The sequence below is a fragment of the Pantherophis guttatus genome, chromosome 1, assembly GCF_059756535.1.
Source record: "Pantherophis guttatus breed Tessera chromosome 1, ASM5975653v1, whole genome shotgun sequence".
Taxonomy (NCBI): domain Eukaryota; kingdom Metazoa; phylum Chordata; class Lepidosauria; order Squamata; family Colubridae; genus Pantherophis; species Pantherophis guttatus.
Window position 1 is genome coordinate 343390993 of NC_142063.1, and position 22727 is coordinate 343413719.

Consider the following 22727-nt stretch of genomic DNA (forward strand, 5'->3'; position numbering starts at 1 on the left):
TCTCCCTGTGCAGGAAGGCCAAGACTCTTTTCAAGGTTTTATTTCCAAGAGCTGGAAAACTCCCACCCATGGCTACCTTTCTTCTTTGCTTTATTCCCCCATTTCATTTTTTTAAAAAATTTGGCCTCTCTGTGATTTCATTATGTTGAAGGGCGTGTGTGTGTGTGTGTGTGTGTGTGTGTGTGTGTGAGCATCAAAGGTGGCATAACCTGCCAGCTCCGAAATGAAAAGAAGACATCCTGTGTCCATAAACAAACCTGAGAAGCACAGTAGTGAGAAAAGGTAGCTGGTTTGGAATTTCATCCTTTTGCCTGATTTGTAAACTGCTCTAGAAATGTCAGCTTCTGGTAACACAGTGATGGAGAGTCGGTTTACCAAAAAAAAAAAAAAAAAAGCCTTTACAAATTCATCTCCACTTCAGAATTCAAATGTTCCTCCTCCTTAGATTTTACACAGCAGAAGACACCTACAGAACGTAAAACCCTCTTTGATATAATGATTGGTTATTTTCTTTTTGGATGCACATTTTTTTACGTACACAGACCAATGAGATTGAATAAAGAGAGAAAGTGTTGGAAGTATCAGGTTTAGGGGAAAGCAAGCTAGTTTGAGCTAGTCATTAAAGCACCAGGTTAAAAATCAGGAGATGGTGAGTTCTAGTCCCACCTTAGGTATGAAGGCCAGCTGGACTAATCACCAGGAGATGGAGAGATAGTTTGAGATCATGAATTCTAGTCCCGCCTTAGCCATGAAAGCCGGCTGGGTGAGTTGGATCAATCACCAGGAGACAGTGAGTTCTAGTCATGCCTTAGACATGAAAGTCAGCTGGGTGACTTTGGGCCAATCACCAGGAGACGGTGAGTTCTAGTCCCGCCTTACACATGAAAGTCAGCTGGGTGACTTTGGGCCAATCACCAGGAGATGGTGAGTTCTAGTCCCGCCTTACACATGAAAGCCAGCTGGGTGACTTTGGGCCAATCACCAGGAGACGGTGAGTTCTAGTCCCGCCTTACACATGAAAGTCAGCTGGGTGATTTTGGACCAATCACCAGGAGACAGCGAGTTCTAGTCCCGCCTTAGGAATGAAAGCCAGCTGGGTGACTTTGAGCCAATCACCAGGAGACGGTAAGTTCTAGTCCCGCCTTACACATCAAAGCCAGCTGGGTGACTTTGGGCCAATCACCAGGAGACAGCGAGTTCTACTCCCGCCTGAGGAATGAAAGCCAGCTGGGTGACTTTGAGCCAATCACCAGGAGATGGTGAGTTCTAGTCCCGCCTTACACATGAAAGCCAGCTGGGTGACTTTGGGCCAATCACCAGGAGACGGTGAGTTCTAGTCCCGCCTTACACATGAAAGCCAGCTGGGTGACTTTGGGCCAATCACCAGGAGACAGTGAGTTCTAGTCCCGCCTTAGCCATCAAAGCTGGTTGGGTGACTTTGGGCCACTCACTAGGAGAGGGTGAATTCTAGTTCTGCCTTAGTCATGAAAACCAACTGGGTGACCTTGGGCCAGTCTTTCTCTCTCAGCCAACCCACCTCACACTTTTGCTGTTGTGGGGAAAACAGGAGGAGGAAAATGTGTTGGGTATGTTTGCCGCCTTGAGTTATTTGTAAAAATAATAAAGGCAGGATATAAAGAAATAAATCGAGTAAACATTGAAAAAAAGGGGGCACAGAGCTGGCTTTAGGAATGTCCCCAGGGAGGTTGAAAGACTCAAGTTGGCATTTGTGACCACACAGTTGAAGTCCCATCCTTTCCCACGTGTGTGTCAACACATACAAAACCCACAACCTTTGCATCTGCCCCAGAGAGGGAACTACTCGGGTCAATGGGCGCCTGTGGTTTCTGACTTCATACATGTTCTGCAAAATATCCAGGACAAAATAGCCAAGACTGATGCTCTCTGGCTGACATTGTGCAGGTTTCGTTCTAGATGTCCCTATTTCAGGTAATCTTCTGTGGGTCTACGAGCAACAATCTGTAAAGCCTAACCCTTTTCTTTTTCTTGTGCCCTCTAGAATAGTTGGATTCCGATGACACAATGCGCAACCCAGGTCAAGGGATGTAACTTACTGACGCTCTCAGCCGAGTCCCTCTGAAAAGCTGCGGAAAAAATTAGCTCAGGGCCACATCTGATATTTTCAGGTGTAAATGCTTCCTTTTTAATTTTTTTTTTTTTTTTTGCAGGGGTGGGGGAGATTGATTTTATTTTATTTTATTTTATTACATTTCTATACCTCCCTTCTCCCGAAGGACTCAGGGCGGTACAGCCATATTAAAACAAACCCATCACAAAAATTAAAAACCGTTAAAATAAATTAAAGCAATTTGGCCGTTATTAAAACCCTTAGCTCAAACCCCTTTAAAGAGAGAAACAACAACAACGACAACCCTGCGCATCAGCTATCAAGAATTCGGGAAATGTTATTTTTAAACCGTCCGGCTTTTTCTCTGCATTACCGAAGACGCGCCTTGGCCCATACGGCACTGCCTATTTTAGAATCACCTTTTCCGTTAAACATCAGTGAAAACGGACACTTGGGTAATCACAGACCGATTGAGTAACACAAGCCTGAGTACACTGAGAAACCGCTATTTAAAGTTTTATTCCCATGTCGATTACAAGAAAGGCGACACCCAAGGGAAGAAGAGACGGACGAACGGACGTGCGGCACCAAAGCAGGAGTGGGGAGATTGATTTGCTGGCAGGGCTAATGGGTTATATGGGGGCGGAGGGAGTGCGTCACCTCCCCTACCTCACATATATAGATGGATAAATAAATAAAAGCATGAAAATATCAACGAGTGGTTCGGGGGTTTAATCCAAGCCCACGGACTTTCCCGCTGGACTCAGTCACTCAAAAGCAACAGCGATGTCTTATTTCGGCTCAGCTCAGCCAGTCTCTACCATGTTTTCCCGAAAATAAGATCGGGTCGTATATTAATTTTTGCTCCAAAAGACGCGTTAGGGCTTATTTTCTGGTTAGGTCTTATTTGGGGGGAAATACGGTACTAAATGCACCCATCTGGCTGACAATCTTAACTGGGGCTTATTTTTGGGGTAGGAATCATATTACGAGCATCCTGAAAAATCATGCTAGGACTTATTTTCCGGTTGGGCCTTATTTTCAGGAAAACAGGGTAGCTCAGGGGTGTTAAACTCAAGGTCCGTGGGCTGGATGCAGCCTGAGGGGTGCTTAAATCTGGAAATAGCAAAGGGCCGGACGGCGATGTCTCTGGCAGTGAAAATGGGGCATGGGGGGGGGGCCTCATGCGGCCCCCGTGCACTCATTTTTGGCTTGGAAAGCCTCCTGAAGCACTTTGCTGGCCAAAACGGGGCATGGGGCCCCCACGCACGTCCCCCCATGCCCCGTTTTGGCCAGCAGGGTGCTGCAGGAAGCATCCGTCTTGTCTCCCACCCCCCGACCTGTCCCCCCAGTGGCCCACGAAGGAGAACTACAATGCTGATCCGGCCCTCAAAGAAATCCAGTTTGACACCGCTGCTCTAGCTGCATTTCTCTAGTCGCGTGATGGCAAACCTTTGGCACGCGTGCCCAAAGTTGCACACAAAGCCATATCGCCTGGCATGCGCAGGCTTGCCTGTTTGTCTTCTGGGTTTCTGGCACACATGCATGCATGATGGTCAGCTGTCCTTTGCATGCGTGGCAGTGCCGTAAACCGATATGCGCATGTGCGCTGGCCAGCTGATTGTCAGGTGTTTTATTTATTTATTTATTTATTTATTTATTTATTTATTTATTTATTTATTTATTTTATTTATTTTATTTTATTATTTTATTTTATTTTTTATTTTATTTTATTATTTTATTTTATTTTATTTTATTTTATTTTATTTTATTTTATTTATTTTATTTTATTATTTTATTATTTTATTATTTTATTATTTTATTATTTTATTATTTTATTATTTTATTTTATTTTATTTTATTATTTTATTTTATTTTATTTTATTTTATTTTATTTTATTTTATTTTATTTTATTTTATTTATTTTATTTTATTTTATTTTATTTTATTTTATTTTATTTTATTTTATTTTATTTTATTTTATTTATTTTATTTTATTATTTTATTTTATTTTATTATTTTATTCGGCTTATATGCCACCCTATCTCACAATGGACTCAGGGCGGCTCACAACAATAAAGCACAAGCCACAATAAAAATAAAGACTAAAATCTAAAAAATTTAAAATTAACCCATTAAAACCCTTAAAACCCCGTCATCAGACCAGGTCAAGGGATTTGAAAAGCCAAGTTTTTAATTCCCGGCGGAAGGTGCGAAGGTCAGGCACTAGTCGGAGCTCCAAGGGGAGTTGATTCCAGAGGGTGGGCGCCCCAACCAAGAAGGCTCTACTCCTGGGAGCCGCCAGCCGCCACTGTCTAGCCGACGGCACCCTGAGTAGGCCCTCTCTATGGGCGTGTGTGCATGCGCGCTAGAACCTGGAAGTTCAGCTTTTCCGGAGCACGGTATCTTCGTGTGCGTGGCAGTGCCAAAAACTGGCCTGCACATGTGCAACAGCCAGATGATCGTCAGGCATGTATGTGCATTAGAACCTGGAAGTTTGGCTTTTCCAGAGCGCAATACTTTTGCACGTGTGGCAATGCTGAAAACCGGCCTGCGCATGCGCGCTGGTCAGCTGATCGTCGGGCGAGCAAGCATGCTAGAACCTGGAAGTTCGGCTTTTCTGGAGTGTGGCCCTGATGAGTGAGTGCGTGCGTGCGTGCGATTTCCGAGCGACATCACTGCTCTAGTCTTTTCCTGATATAAAATAAAGTGTTCAAAGTTTTCAGATGGCATCCTGATCATCTGTTGTGACCCCGACTCCCGAGCCTGTCCTAACAGAGGAAGAGGACTCAGAAGGTGATGGGGAGGAACTGACAAGGCCTCCCTCTCCAGGACCCTCCTCTCTGGCAATGCCTCAGGTTCCATCCGAAGGCCAGGAGGAACAGCCTGGGAGGTGCCACCTATTTAGGCACGTTTTGTGGCTGGGCACAAGCAAAGCATATGCGCAGAAGGCAGGCGCGCATGCAGACCAGGTGCTCAGGTGCACAAAGCAAGCATGCGTGCGCATGGTGAACCGGTAGTAACATAATCCGAAACCCACCGCTGCAGGAGACCCTATACCATTTCAGGCAAATTGTTGTCCGATCTCTTCTTAAAAGCCTCCAGTGATGGAGCACCCACAAGTTCTGGTGGCAAGCTGTTCCACTGGTTAGTTGTTCTCACTGTTAGGAAATTTCTCCCTAATTCCAGATTGCTCCTCTCCTTGATTAGTTTCCATCCATTATTCCTTGTTTGGCCTTTAGGTGCTTTGGAGGATAGCTTGATCCCCTCTTCTCCGTGGCGGCCCCTCAAATACAGAAGAATGCTATCATGCCTCCCTTAGTCCTTCTCTTCCTTAGACTAGACATCCCCAATTCCTGCAACTGTTGTTTATATGTTTTAGCCTCTAGTCCCCTATTCTTCTTGGTTGATCTTCTCTACACGCTTTCCAGAGTCTCAACGTCTTTTTTCTATTGTGGCGACCAAAACTGGATGCAGCGTTCCAAGTGCGGTCTTACTGAGGCTTTGTAAAGCAGCGCTAATCCTAATTTTTGAGTAGAAATGGAAATTAAAATAACATCCGTCTTTGAAGGGCTAAGAATTACAGGCTTTTGGAACGTGAAAAATCCAGGGCTGATAACTAAGGGGTTGCAGACTGAACACCCACCCTTAAAAAAAAAAACCAACAACCCTCCTCCGACAACAAAGAGCAATTTACGCAAGCAGTTTTCGGGAACAAAGGATTCTCCAGACATTGTTTTTCTCACTGCCGAAATAGAGGTACCTCTGTTAACATGCAAGAGCTAAAAACACACCCGTGCAATTACGGAAATGTTCAAAATGATAGGGTAGCCTTGGCAACCCCAACCCCCCAATTTGGCCTTGCTCTCAGTCGACTTCGGGATGCCAAGGGGCTGTAAAATCCAGGCGATGCCTTGTGCCCAAGGGTGCCAACCTGGCTGGGTTATTTTATTTTTAATTTATTTTTTTTTTCCAGACATTTTTTTGCAATCCGTTGTTTGTCTCCGTTATGGTTATAAAGTTTGCTTTCTGCTCCAGAGTCTGAGCCAGCTTAAAATTGCATACATTTAAATAAATTAGAACCAAGCCAAACCCACCGTGTAACTTTTGTCAACCCAGGCCAATAAATCTCCCTTCCCCTTGTTGGTTTTTCATCCTCCCTTCAGACGCGCGTTGCCTTTGTCTTGTGCGCAGGCAACCTCAGCTGACTTCCTTCGCCCCAAGTGACTTTATGAGGATGTTCACGAAATGTTCCTGATTGGCCAAGAGGGACCTTGTGACTCGACCAGCGTAACAAAAAGAAAGCCAAACCAAACACTAACAATAAACAGGGTTTTTTTTTTTTTTTTAAGGTGACTTGTTCATATACGAGGTCAACCCCAAATCTAGCATTTTCAAAGGCTGTCCTTGGTGCCCTCTGAGCTTGGTTGTTTTCTTGAAGACGTTTCATGACCCAACAAGGTAATGCCATCAGGGTTACCAGGGAGTGGGGTTTGCTCTCTTTTGATGAATTAGTGGCTTACTCTGTCGTTTCACCAGCAATCAACACCCAGATAAACAGAGATTAACAACCAGATTACTACTACACCAACAGGAGCCTGGTGGTGCAGTGAACTAAACTACTGTTAAAGTAGTATTTAGCTGCCAGCTGCCTGCAATTAGTGAGAGTTCAAATCTCACCAGGCTCAAGGTTGACTCAGCCTTCCATCCTTTCGAGGTAGGTAAAATGAGAACCCGGAATGTGGGGTCAATAAGCTGATTTTGTATAAAAAAGAACACCGCTGGGGGGGGGGCAGGTATATACAAAAGTATGAAGGCTATTGCTTAACGCATTGTAAGCCACCCTGAGTCTCCAGAGAAGGGCGACATACAGGGTGGATAAAAATCAAGATTTTTTTTTATTTAAATCGGATTTTTTTTTATTTAAATCGGATTTTTTTGATTTTTATCAAATTTATTTTAATAAAAAACTTTTGGGGTAAAAATCTATCTTAAGCTAGTTTTCTATTTAAGATACATAAATAATTTAGTTTATTCAGCATGAAACGGAGCTTAGTTATGTAGCATGAGGCTGTATATTCTGCAACACTGGGACTATCGGAGAGTCAACAGTGGGTCAAAGGAGGAGCAGAGATGACAGTTGCTCTTTAAAAATTATTACTTAAATCGAGTTGATTTAAATCAAGCCTTTTTACTAGTGATTTAAATCATGATTTAAATTGTGATTTAAATCAACTCGATTTAAATCAAATCCACCCTATAAATCAAACTAATAAATAATAAATCAAAATCAAACTAATAAACTATCAAGAAGTAAATGCATCTCAATCAAGGAACTATCAACTCAGATAAGCAAGCTAACACCCAAGGGGCAACTTTTTAAAGAAGCAACTGGACTTTCTGGTTTGTCTTTGAAGACGTTTCACTTCTCATCCAAGAAGCTTCTTCAGCTCTGATTGGATGGTGGGGGAATGGAAGGATTTTATACTCCTTGCAGACAGCTGGTCATTTGCATCCTTTTGGAGAGTTGTTGAGGCCACTTGGAGGTTTATCTGTGTCCCTCAGGGTCACCTGAGTGGTGCAAATGGGGATGGAGCCTTCTTGGCTGCAGGATGATTTCTGCCTTCTGCCCCTTGTGACAGGCGCAGGCTGTTGGGGATGAGTCTGTATGGTCTGCATCTCAAACTGAAGCACGAATGGTTCCTGTAGTCTGCAAACAACCTGCAGCCAAGAAGGCTCCACATCCATTTGCACCACTCAGGTGACTCTGAGGACAGAGACAAACCTCCAAGCGGCCTCCAAGACTCTCTAAAAGGATGCAAATGACTAGCCACTTGCAAGAAATATAAATCCTTCCGTTCCCCACCATCCTGTCAGAGCTGAAGAAGCTCCTTGGATGAGAATAATAATAATAATAATAATAATAATAATAATAATAATAATAATAATAATAATAATAATAATAATAATAATTTTATTTCTATACCGCCCTTCTCCCGAAGGACTCAGGGCGGTGTACAGCCTATTTAAAAACACAAAACAAAACAACGATTAAAATTTAAAATCATTAAAAAGATTAGGCTCAAATTAAAATCCCAGAAATTTAAAATACCCCAATTTAAAATTATTATATTGGTAGCCCATGTCTGAAGCGAAATGTCTTCAAAAAAAACCCCAGATATTCCAGTGGCCTCTTGAAAAAAAGCACCTTTGGACAACCATGTCCTAGATGACTGGGAATCTCTATAGGACAAACAACCTAACAGTAAATATCAGTCTGATCAAGGAACCACCAAGATCACCGCCATTAACACTGGCAGGACGAGCCAATTGAATATAAACAGAACGTAAACATATCTTCCCTTCTAGACTGATGATGTTACCTAGTTGGGTAATGAAAGATCTGCAAGAAATCAACCAAGCACGGAAAGCCCAGAGCTACAAGTATTCTCTTCCATTGGCATTTTCAAATGCCAATTCACCCAAAGTTGAACATGTAATATACAGTCTTTCTTAAGTAGGGAGACAATCTGAAGGTCGAAGACTTGGTTCTACGTTACCTACTACATCAATGATCTTCCTTCTGGGATTTTGTACCTCACTTCAGAGCTTTAAAAAACCCTCTTATCGTTCTGTTTTTGGTTTCTGCTTTCTTTTGTTTTGACTGTGAGGGGGGTTCTCACGGCTGACTCTTATTGCTCTTGTTTCCTTGTTTTAATTGTGACTTTACAGGATTATACCTTTATTTACTGCACATTCCCCCAGAAGGAAATCAGAATATAATAATATAACAAAACTTCAGAAGTCGTGGGTGCTCCATCATCGGAGGCTTTCGAGAAGAGACTGGACAGCCACCCGTCAGAAATGGCACAGGGTCTCCTGCTTGAACAGGGGGCTGGACTGGATGACCTACAAGGTCCCTTCCAACTGTATTCTATTCCTATTCCTATTCCTATTCCAATTCAGATTCTACTCTACTCTACTCTGCTCTACCCTACTCTATTCTACTCTACTCTAACTCTAACTCTAACTCTAACTCTACTCTACTCTACCCTACCCTACCCTATCCTACTCCTGTGCTGTTCTGTTCTATCTTGTCCTCTGTTCTGTTCTGTTCTGTTCTGTTCTGTTGTGTTGTGTCCTGTCCTGTCCTGTCCTGTCCTACCCTACCCTACCATACCCTACCTTCTGTTCTGTTCTGTTCTGTTCTGTTCTGTCCTGTCCTCTATTCTGACCTGTCCTGTCCTGTCCTGTCCTGTCCTACCCTACCTTCTGTTCCGTTCCGTTCCCTTCCATATACAACTATATTCTGTATTTTATTCTATTCTATATTCTATCCTATCCTATCCTATCCTATCGGAGGATTATCTTGATCAGCAGCTTATAAACAGCAAAAAGAAATAAAAATCTTATATAATAAAGCATGAAATGCTTTCAACCTCCCCAAGTGGGTATTTTAGGACTGAATTCTGAAACAAAAGGCTCTTCTGTACAGCTTTAGGTTATTACCAGCCTCCTTCCAGCTGGTCAAACATTGTGCTGCCCACAGGTTATGGGAGTTAAAATTCCAACTGGGGGGAGGGGGAGAAGAACGTGAGAAGTCTAAGGAGACTCAGAGCTGGTTTATAGCCAAAAGGAAAGTATTACTGCACTTCGGAAGTGCAATGTTCAGAAGTGAAATTAACACGATCCCAGTGTGGCTTAACTCCCACAGAGTGGTTTGTACAGATTGCAATGTATGACACCATCAGTAAGGGATGACAGCAGAACTAGGAGTGGCATGATAGCAGTCTTCCAATATTTGAGGGGGTTTCACAAAGAAGAGGGGGGGGTCCATCTAGTCTCCAAAGCACCGGAAGGGAGAAGAAGAAGGAACGGACGGAAACTAATCAAGGAGAGAAGCAACCTAGAACCAAGAAGAAATTTTCTCACTGTGAGAACAATTAATTGGTGGAACTGCTTGCCACCAGAAATAGTAGGTGCTCCACATCACTGGAGGTTTTCAAGATGAGATTGGACAACAGTGGGTTGGACTAGAGGACCTCTAAGGTCCCTTCCAACTCTGTTATTCTGTTAAGGAAATAGGGGTGACATGATAGCAGTCTTCCAATATTTGAGGGGCTGCCACCAATATGAGGGGGCCAACCTCTTCTCCAAAGCCCCTGAAGGCAGGACAAGAAGCAATGGATGGAAACTAACCAAGGAGAGAAGCAACTCAGAATAAGGAGAAATTTTCTGACAGTGAGAAAAATTAACCAGTGGAACAACTTGCCATTAGAAGTTATGGGTGCTCCACCACTGGAGGTTTTCAAGAAGAGATTGGACAACCATTTCTCTGACATGTTATAGGGTCTCCTGCTTGAGCAGGGGGTTGGACTAGAAGACCTCCAAGGTCCCTTCCAACTGTGTTATTCCCTCCATGTTTTTCCTTCAAATATTTAATCTCTTCTTACTTTTGTACCGACAGCAATATTGCATTGTACAAGGTATGTATGCTATTAAGGGTCGTATGTAATCCTTGAATTATGACCACAATTGGGACCAGAATTTCCATTGCTAAGCAAGGCAGTTGTTAAAGTGAGTCAAGTCTGATTTTATAACCTTTTTTTTTTGCCACAGTTGTTAAGCGAATCATTGCAGTTGTTAAGCGATTCACAGGGTTGTTAAGCAAATCCAGCTTCTCCCATTGACTTTGCTTTTCGGAAGCCGGCTGGGAAAGATGCAAATGGAGGTCACATGACCTTGGGATGTTGCAACCATCACAAATACAAGCCAGTTGCCAAACAACTGAATTTTGGTCATGTGACTGTGGAGATGCTGCAATGGTCATAATAGCAATAGCCCTTAGACTTATATACCGCTTCGCAGTGCTTTACGGCCCTCTTTAAGCGGTTTTGCAGAGTCAGCATCTTTCCCCCAACAATCTGGGTCCTCATTTTACCGACCTCGGAAAGGATGGAAGGCTGAGTCAACCCTGAATCAGTCAGGATCGAACTCCTGACAATGGGCAGAGTTTGCCTGCAATAGCACTTAGACTTATGTACCTCTTTACAGTGCTTTACAGCCCTCTCTAAGCAGTTTACAAAGTCAGCCTCTTGCCCCCAACAATCTGGGTCCTCATTTGACCAACCTCGGAAAGGATGGAAGGCTGAGTCGACCTGGTGAGATTTGAACTGCCAAATTGCAGTCAGCTGGCAGTCAGCAGAAGTAGCCTGCAGTACTGCATTCTAACCACTGCGCCACCGTGGCTCATAATATTTGGCAAACTGTTGGCTCCTTGATTTAAGATCGAACTCAGCCGCCTTTTATCCTCTTGTTTAAAAAAAAGAAAAAAAGAAAAAAAGAAAAGAAAGAAAACCACAAGCAGATGAATTGTTTACAGAAACATATGAACCTTTGCTAAGTGGCCTTCCTCTGACTTGACTGCAAGGCCAGCAGTTTTCACGGACACCCACGACGAATCACCGATTGCCTTGCCAATTTGAGACAGAAGCCTCCTGCTTCTCCCCACCGCCCCCCCACTCCCCCGGGGCCCTTCGGCCACTTACTTTGGCTTCGGTCTCTCCGCGGTGTAACGTGTACAAATGATGGACGGCGCTTTGAGAAGATGACCAGGGGTGGGTGAGGATTTGGAAGATGTGGAAATCGTGGCCCAGGGTGTCTGCTGTGACCAGGAGCATGCCTGAATGGGGGGGAAAAAAGAGAGAAAAGTGGACACGTGAGAAAGAAAGCACATGGCAGGCCGTGTGTTGTTGTGGAGTGGGGCTCCAGCAACGTATGGTTCGGTTGCATCGGTTCCTCTCCAACGTGTGGGGGGAAAAAAAAGGAACATGAACAGAAATATTTATTTATTTATTTATTTATTTATTTATTTATTTATTTATTTATTTATTTATTTATTTATTATATTTCTTTCTTCCGTAGGACTCAAGGCGGTGTACAGTCAAGAAAAATATAGATACACAAACTGTTAAATCATTGGCATAAGGTTTTTTTTTTCTTTATAATACGGTATAAAATACAATAACCGTATTGAATACTACGGTATAGTACAATATCGGGGTTTTCAATTTAAATTATATAGAATGTAAAGGATGTATGTTTGTGTTTTTATTTTTACAGTTTTAATTGTACACTGAAGACGGCATTTAACTTCGTTGTACCATGTGCAATGACAATAAAGTAAACGAAACTAAACAACTAAACCAAAAAACGGTATTTTAATTCCATTGTTCATATGAGAGGTAGTCCTCCGCTTATGACCACAACTGAAGCCAAAATTTCTGTGGCTAAGTTGTTACGTGAGTTTTGCCTCACTTTACGACCTTTCTTGCTCCAGCTGTTAGCCAAATCGCTGCAGTTTGTATAACATGGTTGTAGATAGGATAGGATAGGATAGGATAGGATAGGATAGGATAGGATAGGATAGGATAGGATAGGATAGGATAGGATAGGATAGAACAGAACAAGAGAGTTGGAAGGGACCTTGGAGGTCTTCTAGTCCAACCCCCTGCCCAAGCAGGAGACCCTATAAACTACTTCAGACAAATAGTTGTCCAATCTCTTCTTGAAAACCTCCAGTGATGAAGCACCAACAACCTCTGAAGGCAAATCATTCCACTGATTAATTGTCCTCACTTTTAGGAAATTCCTCCTTAGTTCTAGGTTGCTTCTCTCCTTGATTAGTTTCCACCCATTGCTTCTTCTCCTGCCTTCAGGTGCTTTGGAGGATAGCTTGACTCCCTCTTCTTTGGGGCAGCCCCTGAGATACTGGAAGACTGCTATCATGTCTCCCCTGGTCCTTCTTTTCATTAAACTACCGTGTATCCCCGAAAATAAGACCCTGTCTTATATTTTTTTGAACCCTGAAATAAGTGCTTGGCCTTATTGCCATGCGCTCAAAAGCCTGATTGGGCTTATTATCAGGGGAGGTCTCATTTTGGGAGAAACAGGGTAGACATTCCCAGTTCCTGCAACCGTTCTTCATATGTTTTAGCCTCCAGTCCCCTCATCCTCTTGGTTGCTCTTCTCTGCACTCTTTCTAGAGCAGGGATGTCAAACTCGATTTTGTTGAGGGACTGCATCAGGGTTGTGCTTGACTCGTGGGCCCGGGGCTGGGGGCGTGGCCAGGGTGGATGTGGCCAGCTCGACATCACTCGTGTTGGGGGTGCCGGGTGGTGGTCTGAGTGCTCTATTAGCAAAAGCGAGCTCACGAGCTCCATTTCCAGCTGCGGCAGCCTCCTGCAACCCTCTGCCAGCGAAAGCAGAGCTCAGGAGGGCCACACGCCCTCCTGAGCTCTGTACTACCAAATGAGCCTTGGTAGTACAGTGGTCTAAAGCACCCTGTTATTAAGAACAGCTGCCTGCAATTACTGCAGGTTCGAATCTCGCCAGGCTCAAGGTTGACTCAGCCTTCCATCCTTTCTAAGGTAGGTGAAATGAGGACCCAGTTTGTGGGGGGAATAAGCTGACTTTGTATAAATATACAAAAGGATGCAGGCTATTGCTTAGTGCATTGTAAGCCGCCCTGAGTCTCCGGAGAAGGGTGGCATATAAATCAATTTTTTTAAAAAAAAAAAAATCCCTGCCCCCCCCCCCCGCATTGCCCAGCTGAGCCGTGCAATCATCAGAGGCTTTTTTTAAATTATTTTTAAAAGCATTTTTTCTACAACCTCTTTGGCCGAAAAAATGCTTTTAAAAGTAAAAAAAAAAAAAAAGCCTCTGATGATCACGCAGCTCAGCTGGGATCATCAGAGGCTTTTAAAAGCATTTTTTTTACAACCTCTTCAGCCGAAGAGGTTGTAGAAAAAATGGTTTTAAAAGTTTAAAAAAAAAAAAGTTGGCCACGGCCACTCCGTCATATTACCCACCACCACCAAGCCACGCCCACAGAACCGGTAGTAACAAATTTTACATTTCACCACTGGTGCAACGGTTGTAAGTGTGGAAAAGCCGTAAGTCACTTTTGTCGGTGCTCCTGTAATCCAACGGTCACTAAAAGAATGAGTGTAAAGTCAAGGTTGTACAGTATCCTTAGGGGAACTTTCCCCCAGCATATAATAATGGAGGGAATCACCAAGAAATAATCTTTGTTTGCAACTCGTTGGAAATCGGGAGCTACGTGCCTATGGCTATTATCTTCTGCAACTTGCTCAAAGGAGAGTTCGTTCCCTTCGTCTCGTTTAGGAGGTATATTTGCTCAGAAGTTAAGAGCCATTATGTTAAATGAGCTCCTCTCCAGTAAAGGGAATGCAGGGATGAAAAAAAACAAAATAAAAACCCTAATAAAGCTGATTTAAAGCTTGCAGGCCTAACTTCTTTTGTGAAGGGAATGAAGTGGGAGTACGAGAGAAGAAATAGCACAAGCCATTAGACTTTGTTAAAAATGAGAAAGCTGCAAACACAAAAAGCTTTGTAGATGATTTATTGGCCCGAGTCCTGTACAACTCCATGCAGCAGCCAAAACTGACTCTTTTTTAAAAAATAAAAAAATTCACTGCTTGACAGCATGTCTCCCGGGCTACCTGAGCAAGGACAGCTGGATGTCTTCAGAGGATCTTGGACTACAGCTCCCATAAGCTCCAGTCAAAATAGCCACAGCCATGGAAGCCAAGGGTTGGAGGGGGTTTTTTGAACTAAATCCAAGAACGTCCCTCAATAACAGTGTTTCTCAACCTTGGAAGCTTGAAGATGGGTGGACTTCAACTCCCAGAATCCCCCAGCCAGCAACGCTGGCTGGGGGATTCTGGGAGTTGAAGTCCACCCATCTTCAAGCTTCCAAGGTTGAGAAACACTGCTCAATAACATCCATCATGATAGGCAAGTTAGTAAGAGAAACATTGCCCAGCAGGGCCTCTTAGGAAAGTTTGGAGATTCCAATTCTATTATTCTATGTTCTATATTCTAGGTACATTTACCTGCCCTCTCCGACCCATAGCAAAATTTACAACGATTCTTAGAATCCTCTATAACAGTGATGGCGAACCCTTTTGCCGTCGCGGGCCAAAAGCGGGGGGACCACGGGGGAGTGGAGTGTCGTGCGTGCGTGTGTCCATACCCGTAATTCAATCCCCTCGCCCCCCTGCACATGCGTGCACGACTCCCCCACACTCCCCATGCTTTTGGCACGCAATGGCAAAAAGATTACCGGTGGGCCCGGAGGGACGTTTTTCACCCTCCCCAGGCTCCAGAGGCTTCCTTGGAGCCTGGGGAGGGTGAAAACGTCCTCCCCGCCCCCCCAGAGGCCCTCTGGAGGCAGGAAATGGTCTGTTTCCCAACTTCTGGCGGGCCCGGAAGGCCCGAAAATCAGCTGGCCGGCACACATGTGTGCGTTGGAGCTGAGCTAGGGCAGCAGTCGCGTGCCCATAGATACAGCTTCACATGCCACATGTGGCACGCGTGCCATAGGTTCGCCATCATGGCTCTATAACAGTGATGGCGAACATTTTTGACACCGAGTGCCGAAAAGGGAGAACTTGTGCACGTTCGCGCTTCGCACCTGGACCGCAACCCCTGAAAATAAACTTCCAGTTTCAGCTACTGAACTTCTGGTTTCAGCCAGGGGTGGGTTCTAAAATTTTTTTACTACCGGTTCTGTGGGCGTGGCTTATTTTGTGGGCGTGGCTTGATGGTCATGTGACAATTCTTTAGGATTTAGCAGAGGTACTGGTCTACCAGGCTTTTAACTGTTTGCAGAGCTGGTCTACCGGTCTACTCATTTATTTTTTGCAGGCACTGATCTACCCATGTATTTTTGCAGGCACTGATCTACTCATGTATTTTTGCAGGCACTGGTCTACTCATGTATTTTTGCAGGCACTGGTCTACCCACTTATTTTTGCAGGCACTGGTCTACCCATGTATTTTTGCAGGCACTGATCTACTCATGTATTTTTGCAGGCACTGGTCTACTCATGTATTTTTGCAGGCACTGGTCTACCCACTTATTTTTGCAGGCACTGGTCTACCCATGTATTTTTGCAGGCACTGATCTACTCATGTATTTTTGCAGGCACTGGTCTACCCATGTATTTTTGCAGGCACTGATCTACTCATGTATTTTTGCAGGCACTGGTCTACTCATGTATTTTTGCAGGCACTGGTCTACCCACTTATTTTTGCAGGCACTGATCTACTCATGTATTTTTTCAGGCACTGGTCTACTCATGTATTTTTGCAGGCACTGATCTACTCGTGTATTTTTGCAGGCACTGGTCTACCCATTTATTTTTGCAGGCACTGATCTACTCGTGTATTTTTGCAGGCACTGGTCTACTCATTTGTTTTCTTTTAACTGATCAGCTGTAGGGCGGCCCTTCGAAGCCCCGCAGCAAGAGTTTAAACAGTTTTTTTCCTTCTAGCTGATCAGCTGGGACTCAGGAGCCAGCAATAGATTGGGGGCGGGGCCAAATAAAAGGTAAGAATAATGCGGGCGGGGAGGTGGGGGGGCAGAACCGGTTCGGTGATGTCATATCATCACTGCTACCGGCTTGGGAGAACTGGGCCGAACCGGGAGGAACCCACCACTGGTTACAGCCAGCTACTCTTCTGGATTTCTGGCGTGTATGCGCACGTGACGATCAGCTGGCTGGAGCACATGCTCAGGCAGGAAAACGGAAGACCTTTCTGGCACTGCCACAGGCAAAAATGTCAGCTGATCATCATGCACGCATGTGCGCCAAAAACCTGGAAGAAGGGGTGATGCCATGCATGCCAGGCGAGATGGCTCCGTGTGCCACTTCGGGCACGCGTGCCATAGGTTTGCCATCACGGTTCTATAAAGTGCAGGCTTTCCACAATGGACCAGGCAACGAAGAAAGGGCAGACTTGAAGTAGACACCTTGTAAATGGCTGACAGCAGAGATTTTATGCATTGAGCTAGCCCGGGAATAATTCTCACATGCTACCCACACACCGGTGCAACCAGTTAATGAAGTATGTTCCTTCATTACTGCCAAGGGGTTTGGCGAATGTGCCAAGACGTGCTGCTTCTTTTTACTCGTTGGTAAACCACAGGAAGTTTGTCCGGGCATTACTTTCCATTTGCAAAGTGCTTCACGCTGAGTTTGGCAGACCGTTTAAAAAAAACTGCACCCTCTTCAGGGCCGCCATGCTGGAATGCCACCCACCAGGCAGGCGTTTTGAGTTCTTCCATTATTATTATTTTTTTTAAAGATCACGTCCACATGGGCACCAGCTTAGTTTTGACCTAAGCAAAATGAAAGAAAGAAAGAAAACCTGGAGAAAAACATTTTGGGGATAGGGAGATTCGATGTCCTTCAAAACGTTGCTAGGATAGGATTAAAAATACAGGAAAATTTCTAGCCAGAAAAAATTTGAGAACGCCTGACAATTCCAAACACGTTTTGCAGCTAAAATATTACGGCTACAATATCGATATCAAACATTCTCCAAAGGTGTTTTTTTTTCCCCTAAATTCCCATTGTGACATTCTGCATTGTGTACAGGTAGTCCTCAACTTACGACCACAATTGAGCCCAAAGTTCGTAAGCGGGGACAGTTGTTAAGTGAGTTTTGCCCCATTTTACGACCTCTCTTGCCGCATTTTTAGATGAACAACTGCAGTTGTTCAGTCAGTTAACATGGTTGTTAAGTGAATCTGGCTTCCCTGTGGACTGTGCACATCACAAAGTCGCAAAAGGGGATCGTGTGACCCAGGGATGCCGCAACCGTCATAAATGTGAGTCCGTTGCCAAGCATCCGAATTTTGATCACGAGAATGTGGGGGATGCTGCAAAGCTTGTAAGTGTGAAAAACGGTCATAGGTCACTTTTTTAGTGCCACTGTTCACTTCAGACAGTCACTAAACAAATGATTGTAAGGCGAGGACGGTACCTCTATAAATGGAAGGGAGGATCTATATCAGAGGTGGGCAACTATGGCCCTTTACGACCTGTGAACTTCAACTCCCAGAATTCCTGAGGCAGTGTGGAATTCTGGGAGTTGAGGTCCAGAGGTTGTAAAGGGGCCATATTTGCCCAGCCTTGGTGTATATAATTAACGGTGAAATGAGCCTTACGTTGAATAGGACATAGTCAATCGATTTTTTTAGACTTAGAATAAGACTTAGAATAACCTTATTGTCACTTTGAATGTACATTAACCAGCATACATTAAAATGAAATTTATAGAACCTGAACGGTTGCTGGAACTGGATATGTCTAGTCTTATGAAAAGAAGGACTAGGAGAGACATGATAGCAGTGTTCCAATATCTCAGGGGCTGCCCCAAAGAAGAGGGAGTCAAGCTATTCACCAAAGCACCTGAAGGCAGGACAAGAAGCAATGGGTGGAAACTAATCAAGGAGAGAAGCAACTTAGAACTAAGGAGAAATTTCCTGACAATGAGAACAATTAATCAGTGGAACAAAAGTTGCCTCCAGAAGCTGTGAATGCTCCAACACTGGAAGTTTTTAAGAAGATGTTGGATAACCATTTGTCTGAAGTGGTGTAGGGTTTCCTGCCTAAGCAGGGGGTTGGACTAGAAGACCTCCAAGGTCCCTTCCAACTCTGTTATTCTATTTTATTCTAATCTGAGACAGTTGAGAAGCAAGAAAAGCGATCTTTTATTGAAACCACTAGATCTGTCCATATCAATCCTCTTTCCTAGGCAACAAAATGGGATTTTATCTTATCCATAGAAGTTAAGAGAAACAGGTGAAAAAAAGCCTCTGCCGATCAGGCAACTCAGCTTGGATCATCAGAGTGGCCTTTGTCTTTTAAATGCAGATGGGCTGCCGAATCTGGTCCCAATGGGTTTGTTCTCCTATGTTATGCCATGCGTTTGTGAAGTGGTTGTTTTGTTTCCCCAATGTACAGATCTACACATGGCTCACTGCATTGTACTGCATGTACAATGTTGCTCAATTTATGTCTGCGTGTTCAGTCAGAGCTGAAGAAGCTTCTTGGGTGAGAAGCAAAACGTCTTCAAAGAAAAACCAGAAAGTCCAGTTGCCTCTTGAAAAAAAAGGACTTTTGGGACAACCACGACCTGGATGGCCGAGAACTCCATAGACATTTGAAACTTTTCTTTCCTATGCTCGATGTTTTCCTGGCATCTTAAACTTAGCACTGGGAAAGGCTGTTCTCTCTGTTTTTATTTGTTGTGTCATCCAGAGTTAGTGTCAATTTGGACAGCCTGGTAAATCTAAATGATTGATTAAAACAAAAAATAAAAGGAAGCTGCCATCAGTCAGTAGCAACGCTGAAGGTGGCGGACCAATGTCTAACTCATGGGGGTTGAAGTTGAGGGCCACTAGGAGGAAGAAACTGACAGACAGGATCTAACTCAAGAGTGCTGACATTGAGTTACTAATGGTGTAAATGTCCATGGAGATTCTCAGTCTCCACCTGTCCACACCACCTGTGTACAGCACAGTCCTTTCGCAGTTCCAAAAAGGCTCTACACACATTTGTATTTTGATTCGGGTGACTGTGGGAGCATAGATAAACTTCCAAGTGGCCTCAATGGCTCTCAGAGAGAATGCCAAAGACCAGATAACCGGTCAAGGAATATATCCTCCAGCCTGACCTTCAGGTCAGAACTGAAGAAGCTTCTTGGATGAGAAGCAAGTGTTGTTTTTGACCTCGGGGGGCTGGGTGGGCACAGCTGGAATTGACGTGGCCAGGGTGAGCAAGGTGGCCCAGGCAGAGCTGGGGGGATCCATTCTCTCCAGTGGATGAAGGCAAGACCAGGGAATGTCCACCCAGACACAAACTGAGCAATATGGTATATGCTGTACAATGAGTGAGCCATATGCTGATCTGTACATTGGGGAAACAAAACAACCACATCACAAGCGCATGGCACAACATAGGAGACCAAACCCATCAGGACAAAATTCATCAGTCCATCTGCATTTAAAAGACAAAGGCTACCCTTCTGAAAACAGCAAAGTCCACATTTTGGACAGAGAGACACCACTGGCCAGTCCTTCACTGTTTTCACGGTAGCCCCGCGGGCCAGATCTAAGCACTCTGCGGGCCGGATTTGGCCCCCCCAGGCCTTGAGTTTGACACCCCTGATCTAAAGGATAACCTGTGATCTTAGAATCATGTGTGGCCTCGTTCTTTTACCAACTTCCTCAAACAGTAAATCTGGGGTGATGTCCTTATCTGTAAGTTGTTCTAATGAACCTCTCCGTCCTTCTCCTATTTTTCTTTGATTGCAAGTCAGGCAGGAAAGACCAGGACCACACATGAATTTCCAATTAAACTGATTTATTACTATTCCTGGCCTACGCACAGGATTTTACTCAGCTAAATTTACACCACTATTTTGGTGCCAGATAAGGGTCAACAGAATTCAAGAGGAGTTGGACTTAGTCCATTTGTTCCTACGTAGGGATTCTAAGCTGATCCCTCTTTTGACTCTGTCCCTGGATTCTGCCACTCTTCCTACAGTTGCCATTGTAATATTTATGACGCCAAGGTGAAAGTAGTATGTAAAAAGCAAGTAAAAAGTAAAAGAAAGTAAAAAGCAAGCTTTTCTCCTCTTTTTTCTTGTTTTGCTTGTCTGTCTTTAATATTTTAGTTCCAATTAACTCTCCGTAGGTACAATCATGCAGCCTGGCTCATACTACCCTTATCGTATTTTGTAAAATCCATCAATTATCTACTTTCCTTAATAATAAGCAGTCAGTATTCTCATGAAGGTCTAGCCTGTTTGTCTAGTTAATTTTACTATTTTCAAAAGGTACTTATGTCAAAAAAAAAAGTATTCTGTTTTCTAAAAATCATTTCTCCTTTATCCGTTTAAAACTTTCTTAAATCACCATCCTGTTAATGTCAAGCGCAGGAAATCGGGAGTCAAGGTGGTTCAAATGAATAAAAGTTTATTGCTTGCTAACACTCTCTACAAGAATCTAAATGACTAAAAGTCAAAGCAAATGAGCAGTGGCTAAGATTCTAGGTGGGCTAGACGTACAGTAGTTCTCTTGTGGGAATGAAGAGACTCAAGACTGATGACCTGCTTGACCCCTCCCTCGGGCACAGCCTGGTCATCTCCGACATTTAAGCATTTTGGCTCTTAAGTTGAAGATAGTAATTCCCCCCCCAAAAAAATAGGCAACTTACCAAGTGTTCTTTTCTGCTTGTCGAAAGATCGCGCTTAAGTCATAAATTAATTGTATAAAATAATTTGGGTCAAATGTCCATAAAGGCTACACAGTGGTTTTGAGTGTGATGGTAATCCCTTACTTCGCAAGCCGCTCAACCCACAGTCGACCACAAGAAACTCAATTCCTACGGTTTCCTCACAAGCAGAGCTGTCTAGAGCGCAAGTGGGCGATCTCCCAACCTCTCCTTTTCCAGAGAGAGGATTTCATCTGCTGGAACGTTTTGGCTCAGCTTCCAATCTTCACCATGGTGCTGTCCCTGCTCACAGAGACGACCGACCTGCCAGAGGTTCTTACTCGGAAGCCTCCTCTATAGGAAACTTGAAAAAAATATAGGTATTTTGTGCCCATGTATGGCTCTTGCTAGTCTCGTTATTTGCTTCATTTCCTCCACTACTAGGCTGCCTCTAACAAATTACTTGTGATGGAATATGGGCCTCATTAGAAAAAAAAAATGCACACTATTGGTATAACAGTATAAGTCACCTATTGAATGAATGCCCCCTTCCTGTTACATGAATCACAGTTATCTGAAATCAACTTGGTGTTTCCTTCCAGATGCCTTTTTAAACCTTCCTATATACTGCAAGAAAAAGAACTGCGTGAGGGGACGATTAAAGGCCTATTCACATATGATATTATGGCAGTAACAAATAAGTTGCAAGCTGTAGACCTCTGAGCACAGTCAATCCCTTGCAGTATAGAACAGGGGTGTCAAACTCAATTTCACTGAGGGCTGCATCTGGCCTGTAGCTGATCTCGGGGGTGGGGGGGCAGGGGGGCGTGGCCGACTGGGTAGGTGTGGCCATCTTAACGCCATTCACTGGGTGTGGCCGGCTGGGTGGGTGTGGCCAGCTTGACATCACTCACTGGGTGTGGCTGACTGGGTAGGCGTGGCCAGCTTGACTCCACTCGTTGGGTGTGGCCAACTGGGTGGATGTGGCCAGCTTGACGCCACTCATTGGGTGTGGCTGACTGGGTGGGCGTGGCCAGCTTGACGCCACTCACTGGGTGTGGCCGACTGGGTGGGCGTGGCCAGCTTGACGCCACTTCCGAAACTACTGGCATGTTTCCTCTTCGCACCAGGTAGACTGGGCCGAAGCCATGTGGGCAACCCCTTACATTTTTCAGGACAGTCCTGCTGGCCAAATCCAACCATATCACTGGCCGCATCCGGCCCGGGGGGCTTGTGTTTGACACCCCCGGTATGGAATAATGGAGCTAACAATCAAATTTTGCCATGTTTGGAAATTCCATCCATCAAACCAGAGTCAACCTTTAGCTGAAGTACCGATTTTCCCTTGAAGAACTTATGGTACCAAAAGAAGAGAACACCCGTAGTTCAGATATTGAGGTGTGGAGCCTTTAGTGCTCTCTGAGCTGGGTGGTTTGCTTGCAGACATTTCATTACCAGACGAGGTAACAGCATCGGTGATCGCGGGTGCTAAGAGCACAGATAATATTATTGAAGCTGATAATGCAATGTCTAATAAAGGAGAATCT

At 44.2% G+C, this 22727-nt stretch overlaps 1 protein-coding gene across 8 annotated transcripts in view; it reads right to left on the bottom strand.

The window, feature by feature from the left end:
• BCAS3 (BCAS3 microtubule associated cell migration factor) overlaps positions 1–22727 on the bottom strand; it is a 702801-nt gene that overhangs the window by 494372 nt on the left and 185702 nt on the right. For all 8 annotated transcript variants that reach the window (XM_087890109.1, XM_087890127.1, XM_087890106.1 and 5 more), the window contains exon 14: positions 11638–11771. In XM_087890109.1, the coding sequence (XP_087746235.1) occupies positions 11638–11771 (134 nt within the window). The remainder of the gene's footprint in view (positions 1–11637; positions 11772–22727) is intronic.